The sequence below is a fragment of the Protobothrops mucrosquamatus genome, unplaced genomic scaffold, assembly GCF_001527695.2.
Source record: "Protobothrops mucrosquamatus isolate PMUCROS unplaced genomic scaffold, P.Mucros_1.0 scaffold2180, whole genome shotgun sequence".
In the NCBI taxonomy this organism is placed as follows: domain Eukaryota; kingdom Metazoa; phylum Chordata; class Lepidosauria; order Squamata; family Viperidae; genus Protobothrops; species Protobothrops mucrosquamatus.
Genome location: NW_015388273.1, coordinates 264,331 through 292,207, shown reverse-complemented (window position 1 = coordinate 292,207; position 27,877 = coordinate 264,331). Strand labels below are relative to the sequence as shown.

Sequence of the window (27,877 nt, the reverse complement as noted above, 5' to 3'; positions counted from 1 at the left end):
GCCAATGAAGATTCACCTAGGTGTTTTGAGAACACTGAGATGTTTGGGGTAATCCACATTCTTTTTCAGCATGCATGACCTTGTGTGCTGGTGCAAACTGGTTCTGAGCTTCTCTGTTCTTTATCAACCTGTCATTCCCCCCTCCCCATTTCCCATCACATACCCATACAGGTTTATTGCCCATTTGTTCCTGCCTTGCCCCTTCCCTCCTAGCCTTTGATGGCAGGAAGCCAGTGAGGTGCCAAGCCAAAGATGGCAGACCTGACATACAGTATGTTCTACAGCTAATTAAGACAAAAGCCTCAAACTAAATCAGATTTTATATAGACTTAAGATATCACAAGTAATAAATCAAGTTTATAATAACCGTCTGCCTATAGTAGATGATCAACTAGTTCAACTGAAAAGAGTAAAATACTTAAGCCAGACTTAGAAAGGTCTATAGGCAAATTTGTCTCCAGGCAACCTCCAGAGAAATCAGTTTTTATTACAATTCAGAGGCCATTCTAATTTCAAATATGCCTTTTGGTTGTAAGGGACCTCCTGTTGGGGAGGTACTATGAAGCATATCTGGAAAATATCATTATTTACAACTCTGTTTGGAAGAATACTTGCAGCAGTTGAAGAATTTATTTCCAGTCTTGAAGCAGCAGGCTTAACTGTCTATCTAGGCAAAGGTTACCTGGGGTTTTCTGAACTGCATAACTAAGGTTACATAGTGGACTAGCAAGGAATTAACCCAAAAGTAAAGAAGGAAGAACTAGCAGGAGTAGCCAACACCCCAGAAGACAAACTCAGGATCCAAAAAGATGTTGACAAACCTGAACAATAGCCCCTATCCAACAAAATGAGTTTCAATGTGGAGAAAAGCAAAGTTTTACATTTAGGTAGGAAAAATCAAAGGTACAAGTACAGATTGAGCAAGACCTAGCTTAAAAACAGTAACTGTGAGAGGGACCTTGGAGTCCTAGTGGACAATCACTTGATTATGAGCCAGCAGTGTGCAGCAACAGTCAAAAAAGCTAATACAATCCTGGGTTATATAAACAGAGGCATAGAATCAAGATCATGTGAGGTATTAGTACCACTTTATAAAACCCTAGTAAGACCACACCTGGAATACTGCAGCCAATTTTGGTCACATATCACAAAAAAGATGTTGAGAGTTAGGAAAAAATTCAGAGAAGAGCAACAAAGATGATCAAAGGCCTAGAGACTAAAATATACGAAGAACGGCTGCAGGACTTGGGATTGGCTCGTTTAAAGAAAAGAAGAAATATGGGAGATAAACTAAAATGATCAAAGGCCTGGAGACTAAAAGAAGAAACAGGGGTGACATGATAGCAGTATTCCAGTATTTGAGGGGCTGCCACAAAGAAGAGGGAGTCACATTATTCCCCAAAGCACTAGAGAGCAGGAAAAGAAACAATGGTTGGAAACTGATCAAATAGAGAAGCAACCTGGAATTTAGGAGAAACTTCCTGACAGTGAGGATAAATAACCAGTGGAATAGCTGGCCCCGAGAAATCGTGGGCGCTCCATCACTGGAGTTTTTTTAAAAAGAGGCTAAACAGTCACTTGTCTGAGATGGTATAGGTTCTCCTACTTGAGCAGGGGGCTGGACTAGAAGACCTCCAAGGTCCCTTCCAGCTCTATTCTATTCTATTCTATTCTATTCTATTCTATTCTATTCTATTCTATTCTATTTTGGAATTAGTGTAATACTGTGGATGGCTTGTTTCTTGCTTTTCTACCAAGGCAGAAGTTCTCATAGATTTAACTAGAAAGAAGGAAACGGATAAAGTTGCCTGTTCTCCTTTGTTATTAAAACATATTAAGATTGCAAATGCTCACAGATTTTAAGGTTATGGAGAATCAATAATATTTGTTTTTTCACAAAATTAATATGTGTAGTTTCTTGAAATTTTCTTCAGAAAATAGGTTTCTCCTATCCTACCTTATGTCCTTTTTTTTGCTTTATTTAGCATGCAATATTTTTTTATTTGTGGATGGATGTACTTACATATACACATTTTTAATGCTAGCTGATAACAGGTTATGAATACATAGTTTTTCACTCAAAAGTACTGTATGGTACTATAATCCTTTATTTGCTTTTCTGGTGAAAAAGTATATCATAGGATGTTGGAGTGTGTGTTTTCTATGCATGTTCTTGAAAGATGATGTTTTTGTGTTGTCTTGACTTAGAGCTGATCTGAAAAGTTGACAAATTGCATTTCGTGAGCCTGATAACTTGTTTTCCACAAAATAATTACATAAATTACAGCAATTTCTAAATTTTGAATTACTGTATAAAATAAATACTGCTCTTCTTGACATTGGCACTCTATATATGGGTACTTTTGAACAATTCCTCCTTTAAGAACAGTTCTGCTAACTTTAACAGCTCATACGAAACCAAGCAGTCTGTTTAGTTAGCTATGTCAATTTATAATTTCAGGGGTGTCAAACTGCCAGCCCACGGGCAGGATGCCTCACGCCAAAACCGCACCCACCCCTTTGCCGGCAATGGGAAAAAAGTCGCAATACGTAGCAATACATCACATGACATCGCGAGTTTGACACCCGTGATTTATATGGTTACCTACTTACAAGATACCCTAGGTATCTAACATTAATATCAGCAAAAATACAAATAAAGAACATTCAAGAAAAGAAATAACTTTATAAACATTAAAAAAACACACATTTTAGCTAGGATACTTTAGCTATGTTTTGCTCTGTTCCAGTGATATCTTCTTGGAGGCCTGATCTAGGTCCACAATTGTCCTTTTTATTTAGCAGTAGTGCATACCAAAGGAGATATTTCCATTTTAAATGCTGTTCTGTGAACCTTATGGGGAAGATCATTCTCCCTGCATCTCATATTTTAGCTAGCAAAGGACATGCTAAGACAAAGTTGTGAACTTCTTGGTGCATCCTAAGCTTGGTTGTTCGCTTGCAGACATTTCATTATCCAACTGGGTAAATGAGTGTGGGCTTTGCTATCTTTTTATATGCTAGTTTTGATGGAGGTGTAGCTTTTTCCTTAGTTTCTTATTAGAGTATTGATTACAAATATCCCCTTCTATTGAGACAGTATTATTTTAATGGGTGTTCTAAATGCAGATGATGGAAATTGGCTCAAAATTGCACACAAAATGAATTTTAAATTTGGATAACAAAGGCACAGTAACTTTATTTACACTCCCTTAATTATCAGGTCAGTTGAAGAGTGCACTACAGAGAAGATTTTCACTGATCACCAACCAGCTGCTTTTGAGAGATTGGCCAATAGAAATATTAGTCCAGAATATTCATACACTAGTATGAATGTGTTAAAGAGTTGTGTAAACCTCAGTGTTTCTCTGTAACATCCAGTTCCTGAGCAACATACAATTGATATCAATACAAGTTAATAATCAGTTGAGCTCAAGTGCCAACATTTCAAGTGCCAAGAAATTTTGATGTTTTGATTCAACTCATATAAATACAATAGGAATGAATGTAAACTAAATGCATTCATTGGGATACACAAAATGCAAGGCTTCGCTGTGTATCTCTTGTACAAAACTGTTGAAAACTAAGCAGATACAATACAAATGTAAGGCAAAACATACTACTTCCTTCTTGAGCAGACTTCCTCCCCATCTCTCAGAATGGCTTGTCACCTTGATTTGGCAAGTCTTTGTTTGAAGTTATGATAAAACTCTTTCTTTCTTTTTTATTTAATTAGCTTCTGTCCATTTACAGTGACAAAAGATAAAAACTTACTCAAATCCAATGGCAGTACTGAACTGGAAGATACTGTAATATTAAAAAATAGGTACTGCATCCTATCATACAGATAAATCTTTACAAATAAGAAATTACAAATAAATTTGCATAAAAGTTCTTTATAGTTATTGTAAAGTATAATAGGAAATATGGACTTTGATTCTCCAGATACTCCTCCTTTACTCTTCCATGTTCAGTTAACAGATATCTTCCTCATAAATCACCTTATATTCAATGACAAATCTTATAGACTAAAACTAAGCAAAATGCAGCTGATTTTTAACTCTTTAGCCAAAAGTAAAACTTCTCGTCAATATTGTACTGAATTGAACTGGCAAAAAACAAAAGTTTCTTCTCTTCTTTTTCAGACAAATCAGCATTATCCAAATTGTGTTGTGATGCTTAAAATAGATTTGTTAATTTTACAGATTCGGAATGTGGCATCTAATCTCTGTATGGACAGTAAGCATGGTGGAACAGGCACTGAACTTAGACTAGATATATGTGTGAAGGATGGTTCTGAACGGACATGGTCACATGAGCAGGTATGTTGAGACAGCAAGTATATTTTAGGGTTGTTTTATTTTTTTCATGCATTAATCACACTAGATGCTCGTAGAATTATAGGGCTTGGAAGGAATCTTGGAGATATTCTAGTCTAAGCCCCTGCCTTATACTATCCTTGACAAATGGCTGTCCAATCTTTTCTTGAAAAATTCCAGCAATGGAGCAACCACAACCCTGGGAGACAAGCTGTTCCATTGTTCCCACTGTCAGGAAAATTCTCCTTAGTTCCAGATTGGATCACTCTTTAATGAGCTTCCACTCATTGCTTCTTGTCCTGCCCTCAGATGTTTTGGAGAATAACTCTCTCTTCTGTAAGTCAAAGCAGTCCTAGGCTGCATTAAGAGAGGGATAGAATTAAGATCACATGAAGTGTTAATACACTTTACAATGCCTTGGTAAGGCCACATTTGGAATATTGCATCCAGTTTTGGTCACCACGATGTAAAAAAGATGTTGAGAGTCTAGAAAGAGTACAGAGAAGAGCAACAAAGATGATTAGGGGACTGGAGGCTAAAACATATAAGGAACGGTTGCTGGAATTGGGTACGCCTAGTTTAGAATAGAATAATAACTTTATTGTCACTTTGAATGTACACTAATCGGCATACATTAAAATGAAATTTTATTGAATTCAGCTCTCAAAAGGATCACCACTCCTGATATACACTGCATAAATATGACAAAAATAAATAAATAAATAAATAAATAAATAAATACAGAATTATGCATACACCTAATATATTATATGACACTGAGAAACAACAATCTAGTTCGGTTATGTATACATGTGCATGGCAAGAAAAACGAATCTTGCAGGTTTACCAGATGGATGGTATAGGGAACAAAGCTATTACAGAATTGAGTAGTCCTGCTAGAAATACTTTGAAACCTCCTCCCACAGGGGAGCAACTAATAATAGACCATAAGGTGGATGTGTGGGGTCTCTAACAATGCTTTGAGCTCTAGCACTTACTGTATAAGCAGCATCCTGAATACCAGGGAGTGAGCTTCCTATGATCTTCTCGGCTGTCCTTACCATTCTCTGTATGGACTTTCTATCTGAGGCACTGCTGCCACCAAACCAAACAGTGATGCAGTTTGTTAAAATGCTTTCAATCGTGCCTCTGTAAAGTGGCCAGGACAGAAGGTCAGAGGTGTGCTCTCCTCATCCGACGCAGGAAATGTAGACGCTGGTTTGCATGCTTCACTAAGGATGACATGTGGAGAGACCAATTCAGATTGTTAGTTATCTGCACCTCCAGATACTTAATACTGTTGACCATCTCTACAGCTGCATCCTTGATACTGAGTAAAGTATGCTAAGCCAGCTCTTTCTGAAATCTACAATGATCTCCTTTGTTTTATCAACATTTAGAACCAGGTTACTTTTATTGCACCCAGTCCACCAGAACCTTCACCTCTTCCCTATAAGCATCTTCATTGTCATCCAGATAAGACCCACCACTGCTGTGTTGTCTGCATACTTCACTATATGATTCATAGCAGATTTGGCACAGCAGTCATGGGTCATCAAGGTGAATAATAGTGGACTCAGGACACAGCCCTGTGGAGAACCTGTACTCAAGGAGATGGAATTTGAAAGTTTCTTTCCAACTCGCACAACCTGGGGCCTATCAATAAGGAAATCAAGTATCCAAATGCATAAAGGAGTATTAAAACCTAATAGGCCCAGTTTGTTCACGAGATGCTGAGGGATGATTGTGTTGAATGCTGACCTAAAACCCACAAACAGCATTCATACATGAGTATTCTTCCCCTCCAGGTGCACCAAACTAAGATGAAGCACACAGGAAAGTGCATCTTCTACAGAGTAGTTCTTCTGATAGGCAAACTGTAATGGGTCAAATGTAGGGGGAAGGCATGAAATCATGTAGTCTTTTATCAATCTTTCAAAACATTTCATCATAATGGAAGTGAGTGCAACTGAACGGTAATCATTAAGGCATGTGATTTTAGTTTTTGGGAGCACTGGTATAATGATTGCAGTCTTAAAACATGATGGAATCACGGAGATTAAAGATGTCTGTTAGAACAGTGGCCAGCTGGTCAGCACACTCCTTAAGTACTCACCCAGGGATATTATCAGGACCCGCAGCTTTCCAAGTGTTGACTTTCCTTCTGAACAACAGTTGTATCAAATCTGAGCACCTGCTCATCAGGAAGGGGAACAGCCTTTCTTGTTGGAACATTGTTTGTGGTCTCAAACCATCCAAAAAACATATTTAACTTGTTTAGAGAGTCTGTGTCACCCTCACATGTCAGTGAAGCTGCCTTATAATCAGTAATTACCTGAATACCTTGCCACTTACGTCTCGGGTCCATAGAATCTTGAAAGAAATTCCGCACTTTCTGACTATAGGCCCGCTTTGCTGATTTTATAGCATGCTCAACTCAGTTCCTGCTATTCTAAATGCTGCCGCATCACCTGATTTGAAAGCTGTGTTTCTCACCTTCAACAGTGTGCAGACCTTCTGTGACATCCAGGGTTTCTCATTTGCTCGCATGATAATAGACTTAAGAACACTGACATCCTCCATACACTTTTGGATATAAGCAGACACAGTAGAAGCATACTTGTTCACATCAGTATGTTGTCCATTCATTGCAGCCTCTTTAAATATTGTTCCAGTTTGTGTACCCAAAACAGTCTTGTAGAGCTTCCATAGCTCCTGCAGGCCACACTCTCACTTGTTTTCTAATTGGTATCTGTTGAGTCCTCAGTTTAACAGCGAAAGAGAGGCAGACATGTTGTCAGTAACAGAACCTTTATTCTCTTCTGTTCTCCTCCGGCATAACTCTGAGGCTCGCAGGCCTCTCTCTGCTCTCAGAACAACCAGCAAAAGCCCGGGTAAAAAGGATACAACAGAACGGCGCGCTTGGCGCCTTGCGCATGCGTGCAGGCTGGCGCCGGTTTGTCTGGTCCCGGGCAACTTGCAGCAGCCCGTTACCATGACAACGTCTCGAGCCTGCTGCTGCAGGCTCAGGACACAACACCCCTTCACCCCCGGATGAAATTGCCCCACACCTGCATGCATATGCACACATATGTGTTCGCGACCTCTGATGAAACGTGTGCCTCAAACATCCACATGCATGTGGACTATTGAGGCATGGCCAGATGGCATCTTCAAGGGTACTGGCTATCATTTTGAATAATTAGCCAACACTCCTATTACTAGCAGGTTGACAACAACCTTACAAACTCCTCCAGATACTGTGGAGGTTGTTTGTTTCGTTGTGACCTCCTTAGGCCCGGGGAACCCCCAAGACTCCCTTGTATACTTGAGGCAACGGGGCTGACCCCTCTTTGTTGCCCTGTTGGTCCTGGTGACCTAGCTCCTGTTGCCTGGTCTGCTCGCTTGCCCACCGGGCTACACAGACCAGGACTTTGCTCCCTCTCGCATCGGAGTGATCTGTCCACTGCCATACTACCAGGGTCCTCAGAATGCCATCCCCCATCTATCGGAACTGTGGAGTTCTCCAAATCCACAATGGACCAATCTTGGGCACGCAGTTGTTCACTCCCAAGCCCTGTAACTGGGTTGTCTGTGGCTTCTGCAGTTCCCCAATAACCAACCACCCCTTGATCTGTGCTAGATGAACCAGAGTCATGATCTGCCTCTCCGGCTACTTTCCCTTGTACAGACTTCCTTCTGGGAGCAATTGCAGCATTTGGCCAGTTCCTTTGATTACATGCCAGCTCTCTTGTAAGATTTGAGTTATGAGGATGCTCCCTGTTAATCTCCCTGTCTGGAGTACTGTGTTGGTTTTGTGGACTGGGTGTCTCCCTGGCTGGAGTGTGTAGTGGTTGTTGTGCTGGTTCTTGTTCCCATGAATCCCTGTTGGGCACACTTGCGGAACCCTGAGATGAACCTTCCTTTGGCATCTCCTGGTCCCCCTCCCCCCCAGAGAAAACCCCGTCGTAGAAGAGGAAGAGTCCAGCCTTTTCCGCAGTTGGTCAATATGCTGCCGAAGAACGCGGCTGTCCTCCACGGAAACCTCATAAGACAGAGGCCCAGTAACCTTGCAGACCACCGCAGGAATCCAGGAATGACCAGGACCGTAATTCCGGGTCCAAACCGGAGCGCCCACTGTCAAACACCAAGGCGCCCGTGGCTGAGACGCCAATGGAGCCAACCTATCAGGATGCAACCTGTCCATTTTAGTGGTCAGTCTGCGACCCCAGCGGAGTTCTACTGGGCTTTTCCCAGTGGAAACAGACGGTGTGGTGCAGTGCGCAAGAAGAAAGTCGGCCAACCTGTGGTGCCAATCCCCGTAAGTCAGTTTCTTAAGGGCGTCCTTGGTGACGCGCACCATCCTTTCAGCCATGCCGTTGGTGGAAGGGTGGAAGGGTGCCGATGTCGCATGCCAGATCATATCGGCGTGAAGGAAAGCCTGGAATTCTGACGACGTGAAGTGCGGGCCGTTATCTGAAACTAAAACATCTGGCAGACCGCGAGCTGCAAAAATGCCTCGCAACACCTGGATGGTCCTGGCAGTAGTAGTGGAAGAGACAGGCACAACTTCCAGCCACTTTGAATGACTATCCACAAGCACCAAGAAGAATTGCCCCTGAAAAGGCCCAGCATAGTCCACGTGGACACGTGACCATTTATTTATTTATTTATTTTATTTTATTTAATTACATTTATATCCCGCCCTTCTCCTTGCGGACTCAGGGCGGCTGACCATGGCATAAGTGTTTCCTCCAACCTGTGTACTGGGGCCTGAGGCATCTCTGGCCATGAGCACATGGGCCTCTATATCCTTGTCTAGTCCAGGCCACCATAAGTGGCTGCGCGCAAGCGCCTTCATTCTGACCATGCCAGGATGGCCTTCATGGAGGGAAGTCAAGATTCTAGGTCTCAATGAGCTAGGAATAACCACCCTGCTGCCCCAAAGCAGGCAACTCTTAAAGGTGGATAACTCATGCCTCTTGAGCCAGAAGCTCTGGAACTCAGGACCAGGGCTTCTGTCAGGCCATCCAGGCAGAACCCAGGAGAGCACACAAGTAAGTGTGACATCAGTGGCAGTTTCAGCAGCCACATCCCTCGCATTAAGGGGAGATTTAGGCAACTCCTGAATAGAAAGAAGGTTAATGGCAGGAGCGGGATCAGCTTCAACTGTGGGTAGGGGTAGCCTACTTAGGCCGTCTGCATGGCCCATTTCCTTACCAGGTTTGTGAATTAAAGAATAGTTATAGGCTGACAAAAAAATAGACCACCTCAACATTCTAGGGGAGATAATCTGGANATTGTTTTACCTCTCTCCTCTGCGCGAGAAAAACTTTTGCCGCCTAAATCTGAAATGAGTCCCTGGGGAGGGTGGGGCCTTGCTCTGCACCTGCGCTCTTCACACGCCTCCTGCAGGGCATGTTTGGTAAAGTTCCTGCATGCAGGCTGCCGCCAAGCAGAGGGAGTAGCACAGCTAAGGAAAAGGGTAAAAAAAATGGTGGACGGCGTTGTTTGGCGACCCCTGTGAAATGGTCGTGCGACCCCAAATGGGGTCGCGACCCACAGGTTGAGAACCGCTGATCTGGAGGGTTTGTTTACTGGTGGTAAACAACCCCAACAGCAGTTTATGGTCAGTATAGACCGTGAAATGCCTGCCATATAAAAAATCATGGAATTTTTTAACACCTGCTACTATAGCCAGTGCTTTTCTGTCTATTTGAGCGTAGTTGCGCTCAGCAGAAGACAGAGTCCTGGAATAGTAAGCAACAGGAACCTGAGTTCCATCAGTTTTCAAATGACTGAGAACAGCTCCCACCCCATAAGGGGAAGTATCACAGGCGATGCATACAGGCAAGTTCTCATTGAAATGAGCAAGCACATCATGCGAGGTAAGCAAGGTCTTGACCTCATTGAAACTCCGTTCGTAGACCTTGGTCCACAGCCAGACTGCCTGCTTGTCTAAAAGCCTATGTAGAGGCTCAGCCACAGCAGCCTTGTGAGGTAGAAAAGCATTGTAAAAATTAAGAAGGCCTAAAAAAGCCTGCAGTTCACCCTTTGACTTAGGGTGAGGAGCCTGCTGTATAGCCTTCAACTTTGACTCAGCGGGGTGAATGCCATGGGCATCTATTCTGAACCCCAAAAAATCTGTAGAAGTGACCCCTATTTTGCACTTGTTTTTCTTGAGCTTTAAGCCTGCTCTCCTGAAACGCAGCAGCACAGCCCTCAATCTTTCTGCTAAGTTCTGAATGGATTCTCCAGCAATGAGGACATCATCGAAATAAGGGCAGACCCCAGGGATGCCCCTTAGTGTGCTTTCCATGATGCTTTGGAAGATGCCTGGTGCAACATTTACCCCAAATTGCAGTCTCTTGACCTTGAACGCACCCCTGTGCATTACAATGGTCTGTGCCTCAGCAGCCGCTTCATCAACAGGTAACTGTTGATATGCCTGCGCCAAGTCAAGCTTTGCAAAAATTTGCCCTCCCTTGAGTGAAGCCAGAATGTGACTGACTACTGGGACGGGGTATGCATGCTGTTGTAATGCCTTGTTAATAGTGCACTTATAATCAGCACATATACGAATGTCCCCATTAGCCTTGAGAGGCGTAACTATGGGGGTTTCCCATGGACTCGAATCTACAGGTTCTAAAACAGTGGTTCTCAACCTTTTTAATGCCGCAACCCCAACTGGTCGTAAGTCGAGGACTAAACCGGTCGTAAGTCGAGGACTAAACCGGTTGTAAGTCGAGGACTACACAACCGGTCGTAAGTCGAGGACTTTCCCTGCCCGGGAGTGCCGCGCATGTGTGGTTCCGCCCCCTGCACCAGCCAAGGCATAGCTGGCAAGCGGCAGAGACGGAGCAGGCCGACCACCAGCTGGCCCAGCCCAAGGGAGGTAAGGCACCCGCCGGAAAAGGGGGAAAAAATGGCGGACAAAAAAAAATGGCGGACAAAAAAAATGGTGGACAGCCTTGCTTGGCGACCCCCATGAAATGGTCGATCGACCCCAAATGGGGTCCCGACCCACAGGTTGAGAACCACTGCTCTAAAATGTCTTGTTGGATCAATTTATCCAACTCAGCATCAATTTTCCCTTTTAATGCAAAGGGTACTCTTCTAGCCTTAACTCTAATGGGTGTGATGTTGGGGTCAAGTCTCAAAGAGACTGGAGGCCCCTTGTAAGATCCAAGCTGTGAACTAAACACATCTGCAAACTCCTCACAGACTCCTGCTAGGCTTAACGTTTGCAAACTATGCAAGCCAGTGACTTGAATTCCCAAGGCCTCAAACCAATCGAGTCCTATAAGACTCGTTCTGTCACCCCCAACAACCAACACATCCAGAGGACCCTCAAAACTCTTGTGTTGCACCGTAAGGGTGGCCTCCCCCTTTACACACACTTTAGAGTTTTGGAAGTCTGTCAAAATTATGGCCTCAGTTTAGCCTGAAACCCACTACTATTGCAGATCTTCCTGAATGTATGAAGGGAAATGATTGAAAGAGCGGACCCAGTGTCCAGCTCCATAACTAAGGGAATTCCTTGCAGTCTCACTTTAAGAGACAACTTCTTTTTAAGAGGTTTGTGTGTGCCTGTTCTGCAAACACTTCTGCGCGACGCACAGTGGCCCACCCATTTTGGCTGGGTACCCTGGTACCTTTCAGGTGCAATTCTTCTCGATGTTGTACCTTCTTTTGGCCTAGACAAACGGCTGCTATGTGGCCCTGCCTTCCACACGCTCTGCAGACGGCTGAACGAAATCTGCAGTCGGTCCTCTTGTGGCGACCTCCACACCCGAAGCACTTAAGCCCAGCTGAAGCTTTGTCTTTTTTTCCCTTCTTCTTCCCTTCTGTAGATGGGAAAAGATGATCCACCTCTTCTTCAGGATCTTCCTCTGAGCCTTCTTGCGCTTCCTTCAGGTGCACAGAAGCTTCTTCTGAGCCGTTCTTGATGGGCCTCATGTGTTTGACTGCCCCACCGGCCGCCTCTTCAGCCGTTACCTCTCTCACAGCATCTTGGAACAAAAGATCTTTCCTTGCAAAAAGTTTTTGTTGCAGGCCTCTGTTCCTTAACCCGCATACAAAATGGTCCCTTACTCTTTCTTCTAGGTCTTTAAAATCACATGGTTTGGCTGCTCTTCTTAATGCTGCAATAAATTCCTTAGCTGATTCTCCTGCTTTCTGATCCCTCTATTCAAAAGTATGTCTCCAAGCAATTATAGACATCTCTGGTTGGAAGTGTTCCTTCAATAAATTCTTCAAGTCTGTGTAAGTTACAGACTCTAGAGAAGCAGGGGCTGCCACGTTTTCTGCAATCTCAAACATGTCTTGACCGCATACACAAAGCAGGGGTGCAGCCTTTAAGCCATCTTCACGAATTTGATTTACTCTAAAGTAATTCTCTGCTCTCTCAACGTAAGACTCCCACCTTTCTGGGCGGCCTACGTTGAATTCTGACAGCCTCCCAATCTTTGCCATACTTGCTGTCTATTCAGGAAGGGGTCTATCAGCCAGCTTACCTCCAGCAACGCTGTACTGGCAGGCCAGATGCCGAATTTAACGCCGTCTTCCTTACTTCAAGGATTCCTTAGGTAAGTCTTACAAGCCTCTCCTGTCAGCTTGCAAGAAATCCCACCTTTGTCACCAGTGTTGAGTCCTCGGTTTAACAGCGAAAGAGAGGCAGACATGTTGTCAGTAACAGAACCTTTATTCTCTTCTGTTCTCCTCCGGCATAACTCTGAGGCTCGCAGGCCTCTCTCCACTCTCAGAACAACCAGCAAAAGCCCGGGTAAAAAGGATACAACAGAACGGCGCACTTGGCGCCTTGCACATGCGCGCAGGCTGGCGCCGGTTTGTCTGGTCCCGGGCAACTTGCAGCAGCCCGTTACCATGACAACGTCCCGAGCCTGCTGCTGCAGGCTCGGGACACAACAGTATCTTTCTAATTAACAAAGGCTTATGTGCTAGCATAAGCATCACAGAGAGATGATCTGAGGAGCCAAAATGAGGGTGAGGGGCAGCCTTAAATGCTTTCTCAATGTTAGAGTAAGCTAAATCCAGAGAATTCACACCTCTGGTAGGAAAATCCAGGTAATGATGGAAATTAGGGAAGGCTGCTTTCAAGTCAATCTGATTGAAATCCCCTACCACAATGAAAACCCGCTCTTGGTCGATAGTTTGCAAATCACTGCAATAAAGAGCATTCTTGTTGGCACTGGGGAGAATATATACAGCTATGATTAAGATGACAATAAAATCTCTTGGCAAATAAAAGGGTCTGCATTTCACAGCCAAACACTCAACATCAGGAGAGCACTGGCTGGAGACTACCTTAGCATTGGTACACCACCTCTCATGAATATAAATACATACCCCCCACCACAGGATTTTCCACTCAAATCGCTACTCCTGTCCAGCCGAAATGTTGAAAAGCCCATCATACTGATAGCATGGAAATGGAACTCCATGTTGGATTAGCCTTCAATTTCGCTTGGATTCCTGCACGACAACCTCACCTCTTTTGCTTTTTCTGATCCTGTCTCTTCCACCTTTTTCTTAAAGGGCCCTTGCTCCTTTTTGCCCCTGGAGCATGCTGCTGCTGCTGCCACTGCCTCCAATTCCTTCAAAAGCCTCTCTCTCTTCCTCTGGGCCTGCTGACATCTCATCCAGCTCCTTCACTCCATAAGCCCCAGGTCCTCTTTTCCTCTGTCTCCTTCAGAAACAGCCCTGATTTGCAATAGAATCTGTTGCTGTGTCGGCAGTCAGATCTTGCTGCCAGCAGAACAATTTCAAACAGCGCAAATAACCACTACATTGCTCAAACACATTAAAACCTTCCCGATCATGTGGCCTACATTCCCTCCAAAAACTTTCACCTTCAAGAGCCAATGCAGCCGCAGCAAATCCAGGCACTGCCATCTTGAAAGTTGAAAGTTTAATGAAGAGAAGGACTAGGGGTGACATGAAAGCAGTGTTCCAATATCTAAGGGTCTGCCATAAAGAAGAGGGGGTCAACCTATTCTCCAAAGCACCAGGCAAGACAGGAAACAATGGATGGAAACTAATCAAGGAGAGAAGCAACTATTGAACTGCATCTTATTGGATAGGACCCAATACTCAAGTCTGTCAAGACCTTTCTGAATCTTGAGTCTATCTTCCAAAGTATTGGCAATTCCCCCCAGTGTCATCTGCAAATTTGACAAGTTCCTCCTTATATCCCCTGATTTAGATCATTTATGAAGATGTTGAAGAGTATTGGGCCTTAGACATAACATTGAGGTACCCCACTGCATGATTCCTCCCATATAGATGTAGTTTTATTGAGGACTACATGCTGAATGCAGTTGGACAGACTATTTCTGAGCATTGGTTTAACATTCTTTAGAAATAGTACAGGATCTCTTTGTTTAACTGCATATATAATGCTCTTTGGAAGAGAATCCATATCTAGAAAGTAGTCCAATATGTAGATATTAAGTACAGGAGAAGGGTTGAGAGGAGCCTTGGGAGAACTTGATTTCATTTCAGTCAGTGCTCCATGTGATCCATCAGTCAAGCACAGACTTGAAATTGAAGGGAACTATCAGCAAGTGCTGCAAGGGACTAACAGTGAATGAATGTAGCCAGAATTATCCAATATATTATATATCCCTGTGATACTTTTCTGTCCTGTCATTTAGGCTTACAAGATAAGCAAAACTCCTATGAGTTTAGTTTCCATATCAATGTTGTGGAAGAATGGCAGTGCTGGACAGTTTATTGTCATAGCTGGCAATACCTATAAACAGATATGGGCTTTATAAAACAATGTTAGAATAGACAAATGAAATAAGAAATAAAGTCAATAGAAAATATGCCAAGGTAAAAACTTTTTGGGGGTTTTGCAAGAGTAGCAAAAAAAAGCCTGTAATGCACTTATTTGGAATCGCCAACAGCTAACAGAATATGACTCTTTCCCACTTTAAATTTGCTAAAATACAAGTCCTTTTAAGGTTATTATATACCTCTTTTAAAAGCCCATTAAACACATGTTTAAAAACAGTCGTAACTCTGTGCTAATCTGTGTTCATAGGATGTCTGGCAGATGCATCTGTGGAATTTGGGTATTTGAACTTGTTGGAAACTGAAGCCAAAATGGAAATGGAGGGCAGTCCTCAATGACCAACAGGGTTGGGGTATGTCTGCAATAGCCTCAAGAGGCCAAGACAAACTGAATGGCTCTCTGGCCTTGATTATATTGTTGCTATCACTGATATTCACATACCAAGTCTTTTGTCAAAAGGAGGAGGAAAATACTACTTTAAAATTGGAGCAGCTAAAGACAAATTTAAACTGCCTCTGTAGTGAATTTGAAAAGAAACAAAGACAGCATCATGAGGATAGGTCTTCTAAAAAGTATTAATGAGACTTCTTTGTGAAGGTACAGTATGTAAAGATTAGCCCTTGCTAAAACATGTACATCCTATCCATAGAATTATATATTGAAGAGTTGTGTTTTGTTATGAAAATGGTCTACAGCAGTGGTGGGATTCAAATATTGAACAACCAGTTCTCTGTGTGGATGCCATTTCCAGAAGTCCATTCTGGATCTGGGCAACAAAAAATTAACTACCGATTCTGCCGAACTGGTACAAACTGGCTGAATCCCACCACTGCTCTAGAGGAACAAAATGTATACAGTTATTCTATAGCTAAGGTGCCATTTGTGAACTGATACTATAAAATGTGTGTACCATATTAAGTTCTCTGGAGGAGACATTAATGAAAAGAGATAAATATGAAACTGAAAGAAAAGGTTTGTGTCTTTTTAACTATAGACAAACATTTGGTAAACATTGGACAAACTCTTCCCTTTTTTATTTCATGAACATGAAATATTAGTCTTACTAATTGCAAGTATTTTTTCTTTTTTATTTATCATATTTAGAAACCAGCCATCTCCATCACAGAAATATTTTATATTACTATAATTTTTCTATTGTATTGCATTATTGCAACACTGATTCAGCTTGCATCTGATAACTGTTTAGAAGACTATATCTTCACTAGTGATTTATACCATTTTATAGAATTAGACAACCATTCTGTTTGCCAATGTAATAATAACCCAATTTAATATTATCACAAAAATTATTGGGTGATTATGTAAAACACTTTAAATTTCTTCTAAGGAAATGGCGTACAGCAACATTAGTGTAAAATGTTTTGGTTAATAAGACCTACTAAAATACAGAATTGTGAGCAAATTTTTAATTCTGTAAGGAACATATTATGCTATTTAAGCTATTCCTGTATGCTGTAGTTAGAGTATTTAATAGAACTGGGAAGATCCAGGTTCCAGTTGATGTTGAACCATGGAAATTCATATAATGACTTTCATGTTGAGACTGGAAAAAGTTCAGAAAAGAGCAATTAAGGGCCCGGAGATTAAAACATACGAAGAATGATTGCAAGAATTGAATATGGCTAGTTTAGAGAAAAGACGGACTAGGAATAACATGACAGCAGTATTGCAGTATTTGAGGTGCTGCCACAAAGAAGAGAGGATCAACCTATGTTCCAAAGCACCAGAAGGCAAGACAAGCAACAATGGATGGAAACAAATCAAGGAGAGAAGCAACCTGGAATTAAGGAGAAACTTCCTAACAGCAAGGACAATTAATCAGTGGAACAGCTTGTCTTCAGACGTTGTGGGTGCTTCATCACTAGAGATCTTTAAGAAGAGATTGGACAGTCATTTGTCTGAAATGGTATAGGGTCTCCTGCTTGAGCAGAGGGCTGGACTAGAAAACCTCCAAGGTCCCTTCCACTTCTACTTTGATTGATTGATTGAACAATCACTATCTTTCAGCCAATAGGTGCCATAGGCTGTTGATTGGGAGATAGATTAGGACTGTGGTATATATTAGTCAATTCCTGACTTTTTTCTTTTTTTTACTTTTCCTGCACATTGATTTTGATTTGCTCAATATATAGATTAAGGCCCAATAGATATCCCCATATCAGTAACTCTTTTTTCTAATAGGCCTACATTTTTAATTCAAAATCTGTAGTTCCCCAAAACATCAGCAGAGATCAGTGCTAGACAAGTAAAGTTCCAGGTTGAACCAAGTAGGAAACAAAAAAAAAATCCTAAAAAAGATTTTGAGAGTCCAAAAGCATTAAGATAGAGAGCTTATTAAAAATTAAAGTAAACTGAGAAAGAATGATGATGTGAATAAAATCATTTTTCAATTTTACAATGCAGTTTACATTTAAATTCATATTAAATTATTATTCAAGTATATGGAATTTTTTATTTTTCAGCAAAGAGATTCTGCAACTATATGCAATATAATGTTCCAAAGCCAGTGAAAAATAATGTTGATTTATTATTCCTGATTTAAAGTAATGCATAATAAATATAACAATTTTGTCATTGTTCAAAAGATCAAAGAGATATAGATTAAATATATAACTTTGTTTATAAAGTGTATTAACTACCTGAATCCAAAGAGCTCTTTTGGAGCTGAGCTGCTGGTTGCATCTGCATTGGATTTGAATTTCCCAGAGGCTGCTGTGAAGAGCTGCTAGCTGTTCAGGGGGACTGAGTTGATATAACTGAAAATCTAAAACAGCAGTAGTACATCCTTGATAAGTGTGTCTGTGATTGCAATTTTATTTTAGAATGTCTGGCTTAGCTCAGTGCAATACTTATTTTGCAGCTGTCTTTCATGGTACTCTTTTCAAATTTGGATACTGTCCTATTTGCAAGTTACTAATCTATGAGGACAGATTGCTTATCTAGAGTATCTACTCTGTGCTCTTCAGGCAGAAATTAGGTGTCCAGCTCGCCATTCTGTTCTATTGAGTTGCCCCGCTAACAACCCCCTCTACCACAAAGATCCTGCAGGAAAAGGGAAGTATGGACAACTGTGGGATCTGGCAGGGTGAGAGCCATGAACCTGTAAAAGTTCCTCTGAGGGTCAATGCTCCTTCCTGCTGCATCAACGTCTCCAGTGGGATCTCCCGGGCTTTTGTTCTTGCTCTGACTGCAGGGGCTGTACTCTCCATCTGGGCTGTAGCCTGCATTCCATCCACGCGCCGAGGCTAGTGGCCGATTCCCCATTCTTTTCCATCTCAGTGTCTTCCCTGAGTCTTTGCCATCCTCCCAAAGGTTTAGGTAGGTGACCGGGGCTCAGGACCCCATGTTTTAAAATAAATTGGAGTCTTGGTTTAATGTGATGGTTCCGATTGATGAGACCAGTAAAAACAGAACTCTAAGGCAAGAGGTTTCCTTAAAGAACATATTTATTGGCTACAAAGTATCAGCATGATCATAAGTGAAACCAAGACTGAAGTTCCCTCCCAAAGGTTACAATGTTACAAAGTTGAATTTCCCACCCCAGTAACATGTCATAAATCACATTCTCCAATAAACTATTTTGGCGGGCTTTCTAACGTAAGCCTCGGCCCACCAAAATTCAGGCAGCAATGAACTTGGTTTCCACAGGAGAATTTATTGTTTACTCTAAAGTTAAAAGCACACATCCCCCCTCCCACCACTGTGGCAACTGAAAACGAAGTGAAAATGGCTTCAGCTAATTTCATTGCAGCGTTGACAATTAGATCCCCTAAAGAAAGAAGGAACCCTGTAGACGAAGAAGAGTTAGAGTTAAGAATCTACCCAAGGTTTATTAGGGTGCTTATCAAAAAATCTATGTATCAATCTATCAGCTTTTACATCAGTACTTTTAACCTAAGTGGTCTCTGATAATGGATATCCCTTCCACTGTACTAAATACTGCAATTTTCCTTTGTACAACCTAGAATCAAGAATTTGTTTTATTTCATAATGAGTCTCCCCCTCTACTATGAGGGGAGCAGGTGCTTGTTTTGGAGGAGGTCTTAAAGAGGATTCTCTGAAAGGTTTTAATAGACTGCAGTGGAAAAAGGGTGGATTTTTCCCAAAACGTGAGGGAGTTTTAATTCCACTCTGACTGGGTTTATAATTTGAACTATGGGGAAAGGTCCAATGAATTTTGGTCCCAATTTTTCACTAGACAATTTGAGTCTCAAATACTTTGTAGAGAGATAGACTTTCCCCCCCACACGAAACATCTTCTCAGAAGTCCTTTTCTTGCTCTTTGTAAATTTTTGAAGCTTTTGCTAAGGCCTTTTTTGTATTGTCCAAAACAGTTTTCCAGGAGGTCACCCACTGATCTAAGGTTTGAGAAGCGGGAGGGTCCTGCTGGTATTCAGGCATAGGAATGAATTCTCTACCAGTAGCTATCTTAAAAGGAGTGAGTCCAGTGCTGCTATGTACTGTGTTATTATAAGCCACCTCAGCAAAAGGGAGGAGGTCAGCCCAGGTTGTCTGCTGATAATCAACATAACATCTGATGTATTGTTCCACCATTGCATTCGCTTTTTCAGCCACTCCATTCGTAGATGGATGAAAAGCCGATGATAGTCCTTGCATGGATCTGATCAGTTTAAGGAAGTTCCTCCAAAATCTAGCAGTAAATTGGACCTCCCTATCCAAAATAATCCATTTTGGTGCTCCGTGGAGCTGGTAGATATGTTTGACAATCATTTTGGCTAACTTTTTTGCGGAGGGGAAACTGGAACAGGCTATGAAATGAGTCTGCTTTGAAAAAAGGTCAATAACAGTCCATATTGCCATATTTCCCCTACTTTCTAGTAATTCCACAATAAAGTCCATAGCAATCTCTTCCCAGGGTTGGGAAGGGTCTGCAACTTGTTGCAATAATCCAGGGGGATTACCAAGATGCTTCTTCATTGTTGCACATGTTGCACAGCTTTTTACATAGTTTTCAACATCTTTTTTTAAACCCGGCCACCAAAATTGCCTCCGGACTAAATGTAAAATCTTTAGGTATCCAAAATGGCCAGCTTGCTTAGCATTGTGGCTGTGCTGAAGTGCTTGAACTCTAAGTGTTTCTGGCAAATACAGTTTTGACTCCTTCCAGGCTAACACATCTTGATAAGTCAGTAGGGTTTTGTTTTCCTGGAACAAGGAATCAGCTTCAACTCCTCCTTTAGCTTTTTCATTAATGGGCTATCTGGTTCAGGTGGGTTTACTTGCAGTTGCCTCTCTGGGGTTATCTGAGATATTGACTGTGGTTGTGGAATGATGGAGTTTACAATCTCCCCACGGCAACTTTTATACTGGGGCATTCTTGATAGGGCGTCAGCCAAGACATTCCCCCCCCGGGATGTACTTTAGGGTAAAATTGAAACAGTTAAAATACTGCTCCCATTGAACTTTTTTGGGAGATAACCTACAGGGGTTTTCCAGCACCTCTAAATTTTATGATCAGTCCATACTTCAAAAGACACCTTGCTCCCCTCAAGGAAATGACGCCAAGTTAGTAGGGCCCACCTTACTGCAAAAGCTTCCTTCTCCCAAACAGCCCACCTCCACTCGGTGTCTGTTAATTTTTTGGAGGTGTAGGTGCAGGGTTGCAAATCTCCCTTTTTGTTCCTTTGTAAAACGACTGCCCCCACAGCTACATTGCTAGTGTCAGCTTAGATGATAATTTGTTCCTCAGGGTTGGGGTGTTTGAGAACAGGCTCAGCTGCAAACAGTCTCTTTAAGTTCTCAAAAGCAGTTTGGCATTCGATAGACCATGGCAAGGGCTGACAGGGTTGTGGCTTACCTCCATTTTTCCCAGTTTTCAACTGTTCAGTAATTGGCAAAGCAATCTCAGCAAAAGAGAAGATAAATTGCTGGTAGAAATTTGAGAATCCCAAAAAAACTTTGGATTGTTTACAGGTCCGTAGGGGCTGCCATTCTATAACAGCTTTAACCTTGGCTGGGTCTATTTCAATGCCTTCACTGGAAATTCTATATCCTAGGTAGTCCAGGCATGTTTGATGGAATTCACATTTTGAGAGCTTTGCGTAAAGTTTAGCATTCAGCAGTTTTTTTAATACTTCACATACTAATTTTATATGTTCTGCCATGATCTCTGTGTAAATGACGATGTCATCAAGGTAGACTAAAACCCTCTTGTACAGGTGATCAAGCAGCACTTGATTGATCAATTGCATGAATACAGCAGGGGCCCCCTGCAGACCAAATGGCATAACATTGAACAGAAATCTTCCCGGGGCTTGTTAAAAGTCGTCTTCCACTCGTCTCCTCTTTTGACTCTCACTCGATGGTATGCCTCCCTTAAGTCCAACTTGGTAAAAAAACTTTCCTTTTGCCAAATGGGATAACATGTCTTTCATTAAAGGGAGGCGGTACATATTCTCCATGCTGACCACATTTAATCCTTTAAAATCCATTCACAGCCCCAGCAACCTACCTTTCTTCTCTTTAAAAAGAACGGGGGCAGCTACTCGGGATTTTGCTGACTGAATGAACCCTCTAGTCAAATTCTTATCAATGTATTCCCTCAGCTCTCTCAATTCACGGGGGATCATTGAGTACATTTTTGGCTTGGGCAATTTGGCTCCCCGCAAAATCTCAATAGCACAGTCAGTCATTCTGTGGGGGGGGGGGGTAGGCTCCACATCTCACTGAATGCCTCAGCTAAGTCTTGATATTCACTTGGGATGAGTGCCATTCCAGGAGGGGAGTTTACAACAGATTTCAGTGTCTCAAGGGATTGCCTCTGGCTTTCACTTGTGCTGCTGGCAGGGGTGGGAGATGAAGGTCCCGTTGCTAGCCTTAAAGTCCTCACTCTGTTTTCCCACCAGATCATGGGCTGCCACTTATCAAGCCAGGTTATTCCCAAGATTATTGCCTCAGTCATTTTTGGGATCACGACGAACCGGATAAGTTCCCAAAGCTCCCCCACCTCTAGGCATACTGGTTTGGTCAAGTGTGTGGCCAGAGCCCCTCCTATAAGGAATCCATCTGCCTGCTCGAACCTCATAGATATGGGCAATAATTTGGCACGAATACCTAACTTAAGCACCGTGGGGAGGTTGATCAAGCATCGGGTGCAGCCTGAGTCAATTAAAATGTGTAAATCCATTTGGGCTCCCATCTTAGGAACCAAGAGCTTTGCAGAGAAGGCAAAAGGTGGGACAGGCTGACTCACCATCGGGTCGTCTTCTCCTTCATCATCGCTATCGCAAGGGGCAGGCATAGGCAACCATTCGGCCGGAGTCTCAAGTTCCCCTTGGGGAGAAGAGGTAACTTGTGCTGCTTGCTCTTGGCTGGCCCAATTCGATTTCTCTTGTACTGGCCAAGGTCTTCTCTTTGGGTTTGTAGAAGCAGTGGGTGCACTCTTAATTGGAGGGAAAGGGACTGGACAGTCAGCTGCCTGGTACCCTAGTTGTCCACACCTGAAGCACTTGATCGGGGGTCCAGCAGGTAGTCTAGGGGACACAGCGGCCATGGCAGGTGGGGTCACTGAGGTATCTGACATCTCACTTGGTCTTGCCTTGGTCTAGATCCTGATGCTGCAGGTTTTTGATCAGGAATTCCCCTATAGGTGCACGCTTGGAACAAATCATGGTCCAAACTGGCCTTGAAGTAGTGAATCAGTGATCGCTCAGGCCACTGCATGATCCATCCAACCACTCTTCGGAACTCCCTTACATATTCTTTTGCTGATCGACCCCTCTGCTTCAAATCGTGGATGTCTTTTTCAGCTTGCACAGCTTTGGGATTCATCTTCAAATCTGGCTTTCAGCCCGTGCATAAACAGATTGAAATCCCATAGCTCTGGTACCTGCTCATCATGCAGGCCAGTCATCCACTCTGCTGCTTCCCCTTCTAAATTCGCTATCACAGCGTCAACATTCCAGCCTGATCTGGGTAAGCACGGGCATAACGATTCATGTGAGCCCACACCTGGTTCAGGAAGAAGGAAAGCTTCTCAGGATCTCTGTCAAAGGTGGGCTTGATTGGAGGTGGGTCCACAGATCACTAATCTCAGAGAGCTTGCAGTATGCCAGGCACGTGGCGTTGGGATCTCTGAAAGCCTGTCTTTGGAAAGCCCTTGGCTGGGGTCCTGGACTGGCATGGCGTCGATAGTGGTCAAGGCTGATATGATGTTGGTAGCATTCAGGACTAGCATGGTGTCGGTGATGGTCAGGGTTGGCATAGTGTCGGTGAAGGTCAGGGCTGGCAAGACATCAGTGACAGTCAGGGCTGGCATGGCACCAATAACGGTCTGGACTGGCAAGGCATCGATAATAGTCGGGACTCCGCCAGCACATTGGGCTTGATGTTAAAGTTGGTCTAGGTAGCGGGGAGGTGGCACGAACCATCGCTATGGGACTGGGGCTTCGCCGTGGTGGTGGGTGGTCATGGGGACGCCTGTCCTCTTGCCCACTGGAGATCACCTGGCAGGTGATTGGCTCCCCTTCTCCCATCTCAAGTCGATCAAACCTCTCTCTCAAGCATTCAACAGAATGACTGTGGATGGCTGTCAGGTACCTCCATTCCCCTGATTCGTCCCAAGCAGCTGGCCGCTTCGCCTTTCTCAGCACCAGCGAACGAGATCTGTGGGATGGGATCAATGGGAATTCAGCTTCCGCAGCCTTCACAGTGCTTTTCTGTGACAGAGCAGTATCTTACCGCCAAGTCTCTCCGAGGGTCAATGCTCCTTCCTGCTGCATCAATGTCTCCAGTGGGATTTCCCGGGCTTTTGTCATCCTCCCAAAGGTTTAGGTAGGTGACCGGGGCTCAGGACCCCATGTTTTAAAATAAATTGGAGTCTTGGTTTAATGTCATGATTCCGATTGATGAGACCAGTAAAAACAGAACTCTAAGGCAAAGGTTTCCTTAAAGAACATATTTATTGGCTACAAAGTATCAGCATGATCATAAGTGAAACCAAGACTGAAATTCCCTTCCAAAGGTTACAATGTTACAAAGTTGAATTTCCTACCCCAGTAACATGTCATAAATCACATTCCCCAATAAACTACTTTCACGGGCTTTCTAATGGAAGCCTCAGCCCGCCAAAATTCAGGCAGCAATGACCTTGGATCCCACCGGACAATTTATTGTTTAGCCCAAACTTAAAAGCACACATTCCCTCTCCCACCACTGTGGCAACCGAAAACAAAGTGAAAATGGCTTCAGCTAATTTCGTTGCAGTGTTGACATAGAGAAGGGAACTAGGGGATTAGCTATATTGGACTTCTCACTAACAGAGATTAAATGATAGAAGGTATTAAAGCTACAGGAACCTGGGGTGAAGTAATCATGCAATATTGGAATTCAACATTATGCAAGCACAAGCAAAAGAACAAAGTTAAACTAGAGTCTTGGACTTTAAGAAAGCTAATTTCAATAAACTTAGGATTTCCTGCCTGAGCAGGGAGTTGGACTAGAAAACCTCCAAAGTCCCTTTCAATTCTGTTATTCTCTTCTCTTCTGTTCTGTTCTGTTCTGTTCTTGGCAGTATATAGAAATAAAACAAAATAAATATCTTAATTATATAATAATATCAACACAAAAAAGCAAAATTATTCTGGTTTTGACAATGCTACACAATCAGGTTTGAAAGATCTTCCAAAAGAGCCAATTTCTCATGAAAGACCACTAGTGGAGGAGCCACCTTGCCTCCTACTTTTTCCATAAGATTGGAGCCCACACAAATAATGGCCATTGTCAAACATCCTTCCATTACATCTCATAACAGGTGTGGACATTCAGCAGCTGTCCTTTGAACTGTGTGAAAAAATTACAACTATGTAGGGCTTTATAGATATTTATTAACATCATGAATTACACTTGAAGCACAATAGCAACCAGAGCATGTGTATAACATGACAGTACTAACTCTCCTTTGTATGTACATAGGCCATTATATTTTTTGAATCAACTGAATTTTCCAGATGACTTTCAAGGGAGCCCTATGTAGAGCTAATAGTAATAATCCAGTTGTAAGATAATAAGGGTGTAAGTGATTGTCCTTAGTGCATCCAATTCTAAGCATTGGTGCAATTGGTGTAATGAACTAAAATCAGACAGATGCTCTTGACCTCCTACTCTTGCAGCAAGAACTGTGAGCCCAGAATTCAAATTGCAGTCTATCTTCCCTGGAAAAAAACAGCACAATAATCAAAGTGGCTTTATCCTGGAAGCATTGCTTCTTAATTAAATGCATTCCATCTTGTTTGAGTTAATTCTTGTCTATTTTTTCCATCCATGCCCTGAGAGCTTCCAGGCACTAAATCAGGACTTCTGAATCTACCATTTGACTCAGGTAGACATATAAATTCAATATCAAGAGCCATGGTGGTGCAGTGATTAGAATGCAGTATTGCAAGCTAACTCTGCTGACTGCCAGAAGTTTGATTCTCACGACTGGCTCAAGATCGACTTAGCCTTCTATCCTTCCGAGGTCGGTAAAATGAGGACCCAGGTTGTTGGGGGCAATATTCTGACTCTGTAAACAATTTAGAGAGGACTGTAAAGCACTGTGAAGTGGTATATAAGTCTAAATGCTATTGCTATTGCTATCACCTGCATGTTGATACCTCGCTCCAAACCAATGGATGATCTTTTCCAATGACAAGATAGCTGTTAAAAAAGCAGAGAAGGACTGAACTCTATGGCACTCTTTAATAGTGATTCTTAGTTCTGAAGTATCTCACCCTATGTCTACCAGCTGGATCTACCTACTCAGGAGCAAAACCACCATAAAACAGTGTCTCCCATGCCCAAATTCCATAGACATTTCAAAAGGATAGCATGGTTGATAATATCAAAGGCTGTTGGACAAGAATGGTTATATTCCCTATCCAAATCCTACTACCAATCACCCATTAAAGCAACCAATACAATTTCCACCCCATGCTCAGGTTTGAATCAAGATTGCCATAGGTCCAAATTGTCTTCCAGAGTTCTTTGTAATTGCCATACCACTATTTTCTTCAAACCAAAGGGCTGATTTATGAAGATGAATGATATATGTCCATTAAAAGTGGATCCAATACTGGTTTCTTAAGCAGAAGAAAGACCAGTGTTCCAAAGCAGCTGGAACATTCCTAGCTCTCTAAAAGGTGTTGAAAATCTCCTTAATCATTAACAAATCTGTGTTATTTGCTGAAATCTATAAAGTAAAAAAACCTTTAACAATATTGGCAAGCCATCATTTCTTCAGTTTCCGTCCACTCTAGCTTCCAAGCCAGTATTTATACAAGTGATTTTATCCATGAAGTGTTTACTCATCTTCCAGCCTGCCCTTCCTTAAAAATACTTAGAATACTCAAAATGGTACTACTGTTTGAGTAAAAATGTTGGAAAGTAATCCTCCATTGTTACCCTTGTTGTCATAGAGTGGACATAACTTTGAACCAATATGCATGTGTGAATGTATTCGCTTCTCATTTTCTGCTAGCATTGTTCCAGGTATGAGATTTAGTATGAAGCTGGCCTTGGTCTCATTTGTTGCTGTCCTGTGATAGACCTGGATTGGGGGTGCAACATCAATCTCAGCAGTTTCCAATATCTTTGACCACAGTATCCTTTTGGATCAATTTTGGGGGTTTGTGATAAAAGGCATGGTAGCTAGTTTCAATCCATGATGATACACAGGGGGAGTGGGGCCATGGCCCCTTACTTATTGGATGCCACAATGGTCATAGCTCTCTCCTCTCATATTTATATTCAAACAAAACTACTGGGTGAGCTTATCTGCTGTTCGAGCCATCAATATACTGATTATACCCAGTTATATATCTATAACTATGAATAGTCAAGTGCTGCAATCAAAGTCCTAATCCAATGCCTAGATACTATGTAGATTTTGAAAAGTAGAATCCCATCCTGATGGACCAAGGGGTTGTGTTTATTTGGGTTCCCAGATGGTGGAGGTGATCCACTGTTGACTCTCAGTGAGTTGCACTTGGACTCTCAGTTCCTGCTTGAAGTTCAGGTGGAAGTGGGGGCCAAGAAACCTTTCAAAAGTACATCAGTGCACCAGTTGCATCCTTTCCTGGATGAGGAGGTCCTTTAAATAGTAGCTCATCCCATAATCATATCATGCTGTGATTACTATATGCATTGTACATAGAGTTGTCCTTGAAGCCATTTGGAAATTGTATCCAGTCCAGAATGCAGCAGTATGGTTAATGATGGGGTGCCATAATAAGTACATGTGACTCTACAGTTTAATGAGCTCATCTAGCTGACAGTTGGCACAATTCAAGATCCTGGTTATGAATTTAAAATCCTTCATGGCATAGAGCTTGGCTACCTGAAGAACTATCTTAAGCCATCTTTTCCCAACTGGTCCCACCCAGCACTTTGGGTTTTCTTGATTAAACTGCCTAAACTGTTGCAGTTGTTGCCATCCAGAATATCTTCCCCCTAGAGATTTTTACGGTTCCCAACTTTATGTTGTATAGGAAATCATTAAATATTTATTGTTCACCCAGTCTGTCATAGTGTTCATTTATATGTTGGGTTTTTAATTTTAAGCTATATAGAGTCATCTAAGATTCAGGTGTACTTGAAATTTAACAAATTAATTTTTCTATGCCATTTTCAATGACTTTATCTATCATTTTATGTATCTATTATTGACTGTGAATCTGATTTATTTACATAAATAATATTTATTTATTTATTTATTTATTTA

General features: G+C 42.3%; 1 protein-coding gene across 1 annotated transcript in view; it reads left to right on the top strand.

Annotated features, from left to right (window-relative positions):
- The window catches only part of GALNTL6 (polypeptide N-acetylgalactosaminyltransferase like 6), a 527,250-nt gene that overhangs the window by 451,203 nt on the left and 48,170 nt on the right, over nt 1-27,877 (top strand). The window contains exon 10 of the mRNA XM_015824280.1: nt 4,206-4,322. Coding sequence (XP_015679766.1) covers nt 4,206-4,322 — 117 coding nt within the window. The remainder of the gene's footprint in view (nt 1-4,205; nt 4,323-27,877) is intronic.